Consider the following 11,919-nt stretch of genomic DNA (forward strand, 5'->3'; position numbering starts at 1 on the left):
ACAAAAAGTGGACGGACACATGATCTGGCATAGATAAGGAGAATGAGACTCTGTATGACATGTATCAGGCATTAACATGACTCTTTTTTAATGTCCAAACTTCATATATGGTAGACAACAGCTGAATAACCTGTAGTCCCACCTTCTTGTTACAGCAGAAACATAACAATTATGACGCAAGACACAAACCTAATTTAGTCCATTCTTCTATTGCTGTCCGCATCTTCATCTCAAGTTATTTGAAGAGGGGAGGGGGGCCAAGTTCATAGCCAGCGTTAAAATATTTAATAGACAAATGATACTGAAGTCGCAGACAATAACAAAGTCCATTATGATGATAATATCATAATCACGGACTTTAAAAATGAGAGGGTCATTTACTATTAAAGACATTTTTTCTAAGGTGAAAGATACAAACGAATAAACATTGCTGAGAGAACATTAGGATTCAACGGTAATGATTTTTATGCAAGCACCAGTGAAGGTGATTTGGGTTTGAATGCTTTACAACGTAACTGTGAAACAAGCCAAATCATTGCCTCATTGCTCCAAGAAATAATCCAACACTCGCTTTTAGTGATTACCAGACCTATAATTCATCATGATAATTACCTTCTACCACTGGCACATTCGGCTGAGACTTAAGAAGATAACTAGCTGCTAATGATGCATGGAGCGCAGCTCCATAAGGAAGTACATCTTCATTGATTTTGAAATAGGGTGAGTGTACGGATTCAAGCTGTTCAATCGAAGCATTTTCCATTCCAAGAAAGAAGAAGTAACCAGGCAGACTCTCTTGATAGAATGCAAAGTCCTCTGATCCCATCAATGGTTGCATTTCTTTAACTTTATTAATCCCGAGCATATCCCCAGCTACTTTTTGAAAATGCTTGTGCAGGTCACCATCATTAACAGCCGGAGGGAAGAAGGATTTCTCTTTGTCAAGAAAGCTAACTGTTGCGTTGCACCTCTGGACAGCAGCCTGCCCAGTAATAACCTGCATATGTGAGTCAGCATAGGCTCTTAATAGGATTGAATAGAAAAATGACAATAGGTTTTCAGTTGTTTTCTAAGTTTCACAATAGTTGGTATGGAAGGTGTTGAGAAAAATTCAAAGAGGAAATCTCCTAAGATTGTCTGATCTATAATCTAGTCACAGTTAATTTGATTGATGAATCATACAAGAAAGAATATGAAGCTTCATATCATGTTTACCATTAAACGGTTGCACTAGCTTATAAATAATTCTATGCATATGAATTGTGAAATACAGTGTTTTTCATCTCTAAACGTTCAAGTTGAGTTGTGCATAGCAAATTAACCAGTTATTCATGATATATTTATCATTAATTTAGGATAAATTTGTAAACTCAGTTGGTTTTATAAAATATTACATATGATTTTCAGCGTTTCCTACCAAGGTTTAAAAGCATTATACTTTTTCAAGTTGTTTGCAATCAAGTTAACTAAATTCAACAATCGAAATAAAGAAAACAAAATATATAATCATGCTTTGATGATATGCATACAAAAATTAAGATGACTTTAACGTTGTGCCCATAAACGGATTTATTATGGTAACGGACAAACCTGCTCAATCCGCTGTCTCAATTGCATGAAGCTTTCTTTTGAAAAAGCTCGGAAGGTGCCACCAATTGTGACTGAATCTGGAATAACGTTGAAGGCACCGCCTCCTTGAAATTTTGCTACAGTCACAACCTATGAGAATATATTTTTTCGTCAAGATGGAAAGGGTTTGCAATGTTAAAAGGAAAGTCCTCATGGGAAGCAAGACTTTCCTTGAATTCAATAATAAGTAATTACGAGATACAGATACATCACACATGAATGTTCGTGGATGCCAACAAACACATGCTTTTGGACGCAGAGAGAGAGTCCTCTGGGCGTAGATCCCACAATGGCATCAATTATTTTCCTTTGTTGTTGTTGACAAGGAATAGATACCAATATTGGAGGAGTTAAGCAATTTTCGGTCAAAAGGTAGGACTTAGATTTCCATTATTCCTTCCCATGCCTTTTTCACTGACAAGCATCCCTAAACTCAAGCTTTGCCCTGGCTGGTCTCGGATTCACATAAATTTTCCCATCCCACATGAACCGGATAATTATAAGGTCATACTGGATGCTCTGACTGGGAACTAGTGGACAGTTCCGCAACTCCAGAGTATTTTGCAGCCAAGTTAACCACTCAGTATTTGTTGCTTAAAAAGTACCGGTGTCCTTATTATATCCATTGACACGGTCTGTTACTGAAGTTGTTAGACTACCCCTATCATGTAAAATCTTAAATAAGTTACCAAAGAAAGATGACAAAAATTTACCACAACAGTAATATAAATTTTGGCGTTGCACATATAGCAGCCAAATCTCAGACAATACTAAAACCCACCTACGGGCAAAATACTTGTTAGGATCAAGTTCCAACTCACCAACCGCAGCAAATTCCTTTTACGGTCAGTCCTTAAATTTCCAGCAAGAGAAGTTATAAATGGACTGGTCAAGATTTATTAAAATAACCAAACCCATCTGAATCCTCATTCATGCTGCTCCTTCACTGACACAGACTCCTTAACTACTTTTATAGTTTCACTTCTAAGTTCTAACAACTCCTGTGATATTGCTTGCTTTTCATAAAGATGATTATCTTCTCATGAGAAAATCTATAGTCAGTAATAGCATAAGTAGAAGGCCTTAAAGATTCTACATTGTATACGATTGAATACAATTGCTTAATACTAGGAGAGAAAGGCCTAAGTCCCAGGGTCTTATCAGACCAAGGGGAGGAACAGATACGGAGATACTGTAAAGTGTATTCTTTTTCTTTTCAAGGAAGAAAAATTTCTGACGTTTATGCAAAGGAGTGATGTTGACCATAAAAAAGGTGAGTGGAAGCTAGGGAAGTCCCAATATTTTAAGAAACTAGATGGCTGACCTAAGGTCTATTATTGTTAGCTAAAACTTCGCTTTAACTTTACTTTATTCTTCAGGGTGTGCAGACATAGAACAAGAACAGTATAAATGAGTGGTCAATGACAAGGATAATGAAGTAAAACAAATTTACCTGGGAGTCCAGAGGATCAGCCTCACGAGAAACGAGATGTTGCAAGCTAACAATCACATTGGAAGCAGCCAATATGGGGTCTATTGTATGTTGGGGAATAGCTGCATGACCTCCCTTTCCACTAATTACTGCTTCGAAGAAGCCACTTCCTGCCAAAAATGGACCAGACCTAGAGGCCACTTCACCAATAGGTAATGCAGGCGCGATATGCAATCCAAAGATGGCAGCGATATTTTCTAAAGCCCCAGCATCTAAAACTTCCTTAGCCCCTCCACCACCTTCTTCTGCTGGTTGGAAAACAAGCACAACAGTTCCCTATTTGAACAAGAGAATAAATGATATCATAAATCCATGAGAGAAAGAAAACAACAGAATTGGTCAGTTCAGTACACGTAGTAGACATGGGTGACTGTCCCGGCATAGTTGAATCATTAGGAAGCCAACTTTTCCTTCCATATGTTCCATATGTCAGAATTTAGCAATGATAGCTAAATCGTTTTCCTTTCATAAGTTGTTTGCCAGATGATAGAATGGTGTTAAAAGACGGTTGGCAAACCGGGGAACATGATTCAAACTAAAAAAAAAAAAAAGGGGAAAAACATAGGCACACAAAAGCACCAGAAGGACCGAATTTCTTGAATACATGGAAAACAAGAGTAGTGATCTCACATGCGCATTCTAATAGTAAATCAGAAAAGCAGCGTGTCGCTAAAAAGATTAACAGATCATGGGTTCAACTTCAATTAAGTGAAAGTAGATGACGCTATATAATTGCTTGTACCGTATACAAATCTACAGTTTATTTTTCATCATGGCTGGGTTATCAAACACTGTGCTTTGGACTTTGAAGGATTATCTTCCTAGAGCATAACGTCAAGAAAGAAAAAAGAAACAAAAAGGTTTTTTTTTGATACACAAAAGAAATAAAAATCTTAATATAAGGAAGCGTACTTTTATATCTTTTTCATGCTCTTTGAGGATCTTTGCTGCACCAAGAAGCATCGCAACATGAGCATCGTGTCCACAAGCATGCATCTTTCCAGGTACTTTACTTTTGTGCTCCCACTCCACCATTTCCTAAAGATAATAAAAGCATAAGTAAAATATAGAATACACAGTGTCCTCTAGGAAAGATGGACCAAGAAACTAGAGAGAAACGAGGGGCTATAATGAAAAATTGACAAGCAAAATGCATATCACTTCAAATCTCACCCGAAGACCAACCTATACTAGTGCTAGAGTTCCAACACCATATAAGCAAACATGCAGTAAGATATTTATGGAAAAAAAAAAAAAAAAAGGTCTTGCATCCTGCACAGGAAGAGAATCCAGACCCAGAAATTAGACTGAGAAGAGCAACAACAAAGTTTTGAGTAAAGAAAAAGCCTTTAAAAAGTGCCAGAATTCCAAAACCAAGCGAGCATAAATTCATGCAAGGGGGGGGGGGGAAGGAGTGAAATTTGTATAGACCTGCATAGCAAGAGCATCCATATCGGCTCTTATTGCAACAAAAGGAGGCCGTCCGGAACCTACGAAGCCAATAACGCCAGTAACTGCAACAGGGTATTTATAAGAGATACCCAATTCATTCAATTTCTCTCTTATCAGTTCACTGGTCTTAAATTCCTCATAACCCAGTTCAGGGTTCTCATGAATCTTCCTTCGAATTTCAATCATCCAATCCAAAACCCCTGGCTTTTTGGCTTGTTCTAAAAACTCAATGGGAATTGCTGATAATGGATCGTTTGAAACCAAGGAGGAATCTGATAAGACGAGTGTTGCAGCAAAGAGATAAAACAAGACGATCAAGCAGACCCACTTGAAGAAACCCATGTTTAATTTGGGGTGTCGGAGCCTGGAATGGAGAAATTCAAACGAGAAAAATCAGATGAATCAGAGAAGCATGGATCATAAAAATTATCAGAGCTAGCTAGTAAGTCCCAAAGTTGACCAACAGAACTTGGAAACGAGGCGTCTCCTGAAGAACATAAAATATTGTGGTCTGAGTTTGTAAGAAGATGAAGGGAGTCCCACCCAGCCGCAACACGTGCAACTTCCATTTCATCACGTTTCCCAAGTCAGTTTCGGTCTGGTTCACGCCCATAACCGGCCATCAAGTCTTCTGCCTTTGGAGATACTTTGGAGTGGATTTGACTCATCATGCATCTGTTTTCTAATTCAATCACAACTAAGAAAAAAATTTACCTTTCGTTCCCGTAATCTAATCTAATATTGTCCTTACGCGGATTAATAGCTGGGAAAATGAAAAAGTTAGGAATTATAATATTCTAATTCAAACACTTGACCTAAGATATCAAAATCTCATAGTAAGTGATACTCGATTTGATATTTTATAAATATAATTAAATAAAAAAATAAATAGCAAATAATAATAATAATAACGACAAGTTATTTATTAATAAATTATGAATTGATAATAATAAACATTAAATAAATAATAACAAAAAAATAGAGGGTAATAACAAGTTTGATATTTTTTTTAGAAAATGTTATACAAGAATATTTTAATTATTTGACTACATTTACAAAATATTATATTAGGTACAATTTTTTTTTGTGACTTTAATATTTTAAGTTCTTGAATTAAAATATTACAATTTTCAAATTTTTTATGTTTTTTTTGCCCTTAAAAGTTCTTAACTTTTTGCATCGCAGTAAATTCTGTGCGGTGGGGGTTATATTTTAACTTTTAACTGAGAACATTGGCGACTTTGACATCCACGACGAAAGGACAATTCTCTCATCATGAATCATATTTACGTGAAAGAGTTGAGGTATTACAGAACTCCGTTTTTTCCAAAGACATCATCATTGACCGGCCAAAGATAATAAATTTTACGGGAAAAAAATTAGTCAATATACATTCTAGTTGGTAAACTAAATAGGCTCATCCAAAATGTTAAAAGCTTATTACATTAAAGTTGAAAAATAAAAGTTAATGGAGGTGAAGCTTAATTAAAAAAAAGGCTAGTTCATAATTTAAAGAAGTGGTCAGTATCCAATCCTATTTCAAATATGATTAATCTTAAAAAAAATCACAAATAAAGACCGTAAAATTAAAAATTACAAATCGGGACCTATCACAATATTAGTATGGGTTTTGACAACAATTTTTGTGAACAGTCCCTGTATGTAATTTTTCTAATTTCACAATCTTTATTTGTGATTTTTCCTAATTTTAATAAAAAGATGCTGTGTGAAAAAAAATTGAGAAATAATTAACATACGGGAATTTATATGATTTTTTTTCCGCCTCTTTTATTGATAACATCATGTGATTAAAGTTAACCACGAGGATTTTCTGTCCAAAAAAAAAAGTTAACCACGAGGATGATTGTGTTTGACCCGGAAAACCCTCTTGTGGTGTTAGGTTCTTGTGCTGTTCATTGTGATTTGATTGACGTGTTGGTGTCATCTGATTTTTAATATATTTATTTAAATTTAAATTTTGTAATTAAATTCTTTTTTTTTTTTGGTGGAGTGTGGTTAAATTCCTATGATCGATGCGCTGGGTCCTAGGGTGTTCCTGATTACTACCTTCGGTCCTAATTATAAGACCCAATTGATTAATTTGAAGAGATTAATGAAAGAAGTTAAGTTAGTTATTTGTAATAAATATATATTGTCTTTTCTAAAATATCCTTATTAATCAACTATATTGGCTAAGACTACAATTATAAGAAGGACTATCTTGGAAAAAAATAGATAAATATGAGAAACAAAGTAGATTGGGATCTTATATTTAGGACCAAAATAAAAGTTAAACAGGATCTTATATTAAGGACCGGAGGTAGTATTTTATTGGCCAAGTGGACCCCATGGCCTAGGTAATGAAGATGACTCATCCTACGGAAGCATTACGGCAAATAAATTACACACGTGTTAAAGATGCATGTAAAAGCTCAAAGCCAACAATTGGCCTAAGGGTCAGACCATCAAATCAACAAGCACATGTAAAATATGTTAATTATATTATCAACCTGAATCAACTGCGTCCAATTTTAAGTTAATTTGTGTGATCACGTCGTTCATAACCTATTTATGGTATCTCTCTGTCATAATAAAAAACAAATTATTGTTATCTTAAAATTTAAACTAGTTTTTTTTGCACTTTTATCTCATTAAATATGTACTTCTTATTATATCTTTAAAATAAATTTTCAGTTATTGTCTTTCATGTCTTCTCTTTACAAATAATGATATAATTAGACAAATGCGTATATACGTTACGGATTTATTAATTAAGTTTATTGAACATTTTGAATTGTGTGATTTTGATAGTTATTTTTTTTTATAAGAAAAGGCAGGAGAGTATTGATTTTCAAATAACTTTTTTTAATTAGCATCTTTTTATTTTTGTTGTACTTATTAATTTTAAAAATATGAGGTAAATTTCATTGAATTATGATAAAATTTTCCAGTCAAAAGAAATAGGATAAAATTTCAATTTCTTTTACACAAAAATATTTCAATTTTTTTAACACACAAATATCTTCTTAATCTTCTAAAAAGAGGTGATGATATCTGAAATACCGTAGTCGAGCGTAAATATTCGTTCCAAGATTATTCTGAAAAGGTACACATCAACAATGCATACAAATCCACCAACAGAAAAATAGCATCTTTGATTTGGATCGCACAAATTGAGCTGGCCCTCCTGACCTTTTGACATGAAGACAAACACAAGTCGACCAAAAACTGAGTTGCATTTTTATTAATATTTTAAATGTAAATTTTTGACATGATGGTATGAGATGTTAAAAATTCCTAGAAACTAAACCCAGACCCATCAAAATGCAGAAACAAATACTACCTCCATTTCTAAATATGAGAATTAATTAATTAATTTGAGTAAATTAAAAAAATTAATTAAGTTACTTATTTATAATAAATAAATATTATCTTTCTTAAAATATTTTTACTAATCAAATTTATTGATTAGAACCACAATTATTAGAAGGACTATCTAAGAAAAAAATAAATAAATACTACATTTTACCCTTAATATAAGACCTTATTTGATTTTTATTTTAATCCTAAATATAAAGCTCCAATCCACTGTGTCTCTCATATTTATGTATTTTTTTTCAATGCAGTCCTTTTATCATTGGTAGTTCTAGTCAATACACTTGATTAGCAAAGACATTTTAGAAAAGACAACATATATTTATTACAAATAACTAACTTGACTTCTTTTTTTAATCTCTTCAAATTAGTCAACTAGTTCTTATAATTAAGACCGGAGATAGTATAATAAACAATATAAATTAAGATCTTATATTTAGAAACAAAATAAAAATCAAACAAAATAAGAATCGAAGGCAGTGTAAATTATTGCGAAACTAGTTAAATTCAGTATAATCTTAAATATGACACTCTAATTCATTTTGTCTTCCACATTTATTCCCCCCCCCAAAATAGTCCCATAGTAATTATACATGCTAAAAAAATTTCATTCTAATACACATTATTAATAATAATATTCATTTATTACAAATAACTTAACTAATTTTTTAAAAATTTGCCAATTAATTATCTAATTTTTATATTGAGAACTGGAGTTAGTAATTAATAATATGAAAGAGTAACTTAAAAAGGCAGACTTAGAAAGATATAATATTTGACAAAAATAATTACTTGGGAAGAAATGAAAAATGAAGTTTTAAATGTAACACGGACACATGCACAACCGGCTGTCAGAAGAAGTGACAAAAAGAAAGATGTATGGATGAGGGGAAGACCAGGGAGGCAGGGAAGCACAACCCTGGTTGCAAAAACACCCTCTCATGCATGCCGATTTATGCCTCATGAACAAAGCCAACAAGAAATTGATACTAGGATCTCTTGCAGCCGAAAGGAGAGGCATTTAAATACATTCAGCAGCAACAAGAGATGCTGATGTAATATGTACAATGGAATATTTTCTGTTAATGACTCACCTTGTTTCGTTGTTGGAACATAAATTCGCCATAACTACGGCCCGCTTGTCAGATAACAAGTTCAAATAAAAATTACATAAGCTATCAGTGAACATTAACGTTTGTCTATACATAATCATATCACACAGGTTTAGCTGGCATACCCATTTTAATATGCTGACAAATAATACAGTGGAAAATATCATACAGATAACCGACAGAATATATACTACCTCCTGTTCTAATTATAAGATCTCATTTATAGACTATAAACAAAATCTCATAATTAGGACAAGAGGTAGAATAGTGCTTGGCAATGTTTTAGAAGGATTATTTTCAGAATAAAATTCCCCGGTTTCACAATTCCCCAAATCATTTACAATAAATCGTAAAGATTCACCACATTTGTGCTATGACTTACCCCAACCAAGATTCAATTGTGAAAACCAAGATGCACAAAACAGAAACTCATTTATCAAGACACACACTTCACAGCACTAAAATGCGGAAACTAAGCATCAAAATCAAACTACGAGGTGCAGAAAAAACCTAACACTAGTTGAAAGAAAAGAGAACTAGACTCCTCAATCACTTTGAAGCAGCGAGCATTCACATCATGCAAGTCAAAAAGCATTATATGATTAATCACGTTCGATATATTTATTTAGAAAAGAAGTCCAAATTATGAATGCTTTCATTTTGCAGGCATCAATCTCCACAGGTCAAGCATAATGTCAACATAAACCAATAACATATTGGGTACTTTCTGCACGAACTTTAGAACACCTTCACTATGAACCCAGATATTTACCAAGATTTTTTTTTTGGGGGGGGGGGGGGGAGATTGAGATGGGATTGTGCTATACAAAGTTCACGCCACATAAAAGATTAGCATACTAAGAACCTAACGAATGAAAGAAAAACTTCAGAGAAGAACAACCAGGACAATGACTATCTTGAAAGCCAACTTTTCGCACTTTACTCGCCCAGTCTCAGAGATATACCACCACAATATCATGTTTCCTAGGAAAATTATAATTCACCCTCCATAATCTTGACTTATTTTAGTCATTATAATATAGAGTTTCACGAACCACAATATCACATGAAACAAATTTCTTAAAAAGTCGCCAGCAAGACTCTCTGAATTATGAAATCTATATTTAGCATTTTAGAATCAACTCTCTCTGTCAACAAAATAGGTTTCCATTTCTTAACCAAAAAAAAGTCTCCACTTATATCATCCTGACCAAATCAGCGCCAAAATTACAAGAGAAACAACTGACACATCCAATCCTCCTGAAAACTTCCAAGGACTTCTTAGATTACCCATCCTACTAATTTCATGCAGGGCATTATCAGTATCACTATAGAAATCAACCTCCATACTAAATAAACAATGTAAATGCCTTTAAACAATTTTGTTTCAAAAACTCAGCATTTCCTTAGATTTATAATGATAATGCCGCTGTAGTAGCCTCTCAAACTTCACAAATGTCTTAGCCAGAAGTTACTAGAAATTGGAAACCCGTTCGATCAGATTCACATTTCAATACGTCACTCCTAACATCACAGACATATACTCTCTAAATCTCTAATATACACAGAATCCTCATTCAAATTGAGGATACAGATAACAATCAGATTTTAAAAGCTCACATCACCGCAGTCAATATACAAACCAACCAAACCGTAGCATTAAGCGCAGGGCATCGAAATCCCAATGCAAAATCTACATAATGACCAAGAGCGAGATTCAGTTTAATATACACAAATCACTCATCCTAAGGATAGTGTTTCATGGCTAGAACTCCCAGTCACTATGATGATTACAAAATAGCATATATATTGCAGTCATAAACTCAACATTCCAAAGGCAATAACAATATATCTTTTAACCTCTAGCCTTAAGTTCGGCAAGCCGCCTAGACAGGTCATCTTCGTCGACCTTCTCAGCCTCTTTAGTGGGCACTGCGTGCGCTGCGGGCTGTGGCAGACCAACCGAAACCTCAAGGCCATAATCATCGGCCACCTGTTGCATCAAGCTGTTGACTTCCCCTTCAGGTGTAGATAAAGATGTGGATCCAGCCATGGAGCTCTCCATAAACTCCGCCTGAACCTCCATGTTCACAAACTGCTTCTCAAATTGGTCCATGGTCTCCGACATCTTCTGGAGATTACCGGTAGCCAAGGAAGATTCAAGGGACTTGACAATATTACCCATAGACTTGCTGATGGTATTCATCTTGGCTTGGGTATCAAGCCGAGCCACGACGGCGTCCAGCCGAGAGGCAAGCCGCAGATAGTTCATCTGCTCGGTTCGTTTGCGTATGGCGTTCTCAGCGTAGATGCGAGCACCATCCATGTTGTTTTTCTCGATGGCTTTCTTGACCTTGAGCTTCTCGGCCTTCTCTTCCTTTTCGCATTTACGGGCTTGGCGCTGAAGGGATTTTGAGGTGAATTTCAATTCCATAATCTGGTTCATCAGCTTCTCCGTGTTGCCCATGATTTCCTCCCAACTCGTTACCTAGTTGGTAAGATCAAGACCAAAAATTTCAAAAGTACGGAGAAATCGCAAGATCAGCTAGGGTTTTTCGATCAATTTGGGGGAAGAAGCCGAAAGAGCGTCTATTTATGATGCCGTTGGGGAAAATGCCGTTAGAAAAAGGCCGGACTGATCTGAAAGCGTGTTTTTATTTGTTATTATTTTTTTTCCACCAAAAAAAAAAGGCTGTTTTCAAGTATAATTATACAGATCACTTATTTGGATCCTGCGTAGGATAATTGGGCTATCCACCATGGGCCCACATTCACTTGACATGGGCCAAGCCTCTATCATGGGCCGGCCCTTTACAAATGGTAAATTAGGGTTTGGCATCTTTGAGTATAAATCACAAA

At 34.8% G+C, this 11,919-nt stretch overlaps 2 protein-coding genes across 3 annotated transcripts; both read right to left on the minus strand.

Moving 5' to 3' along the window:
* Positions 1 to 307: 307 nt before the first annotated feature.
* LOC114735456 (IAA-amino acid hydrolase ILR1-like 4) lies at positions 308 to 5,183 on the minus strand. Of its 2 annotated transcripts, none has more exons than XM_028923160.1 (6): positions 5,117 to 5,183; positions 4,553 to 4,937; positions 4,034 to 4,159; positions 3,083 to 3,397; positions 1,591 to 1,719; positions 308 to 997 (listed from the first exon to the last, which is right to left on the minus strand). In XM_028923160.1, the coding sequence occupies exons 1-6, from the start codon at positions 5,140 to 5,142 to the stop codon at positions 590 to 592; spliced, it is 1,389 nt and encodes a 462-aa protein (XP_028778993.1). In that variant the 5' UTR covers positions 5,143 to 5,183; the 3' UTR covers positions 308 to 589. The 2 variants fall into 2 exon arrangements, with proteins under 2 accessions (XP_028778993.1, XP_028778992.1); XM_028923159.1 differs by lacking the exon at positions 5,117 to 5,183 and adding an exon at positions 5,043 to 5,086.
* A 5,466-nt stretch (positions 5,184 to 10,649) lies between these two features.
* LOC114735460 (ESCRT-related protein CHMP1B) lies at positions 10,650 to 11,649 on the minus strand. Its single transcript, XM_028923163.1, has one exon. It carries the CDS (start codon positions 11,525 to 11,527, stop codon positions 10,916 to 10,918), a length of 612 nt encoding a protein of 203 aa, XP_028778996.1. The 5' UTR covers positions 11,528 to 11,649; the 3' UTR covers positions 10,650 to 10,915.
* Positions 11,650 to 11,919: the final 270 nt, after the last annotated feature.

Source organism: Neltuma alba, unplaced genomic scaffold, assembly GCF_004799145.2.
Source record: "Neltuma alba isolate B1F8T4 unplaced genomic scaffold, ASM479914v2 tig00013209_pilon, whole genome shotgun sequence".
In the NCBI taxonomy this organism is placed as follows: Eukaryota; Viridiplantae; Streptophyta; class Magnoliopsida; order Fabales; family Fabaceae; genus Neltuma; species Neltuma alba.

Excerpts from the sequence above, each read along its gene's own strand:
- LOC114735456 (XM_028923159.1), bottom strand. The coding sequence starts at position 5,071 with ATGTTCTTCAGGAGACGCCTCGTTTCCAA. Across the intron at positions 1,720-3,082 it reads CTGATCCTCTGGACTCCCAG|GTTGTGACTGTAGCAAAATT; the intron begins GTAAATTTGTTT and ends ATATTCTCATAG. Across the intron at positions 998-1,590 it reads TGAGACAGCGGATTGAGCAG|GTTATTACTGGGCAGGCTGC; the intron begins GTTTGTCCGTTA and ends TCACATATGCAG.
- LOC114735460 (XM_028923163.1), bottom strand. The coding sequence starts at position 11,527 with ATGGGCAACACGGAGAAGCTGATGAACCAGATTATGGAATTGAAATTC.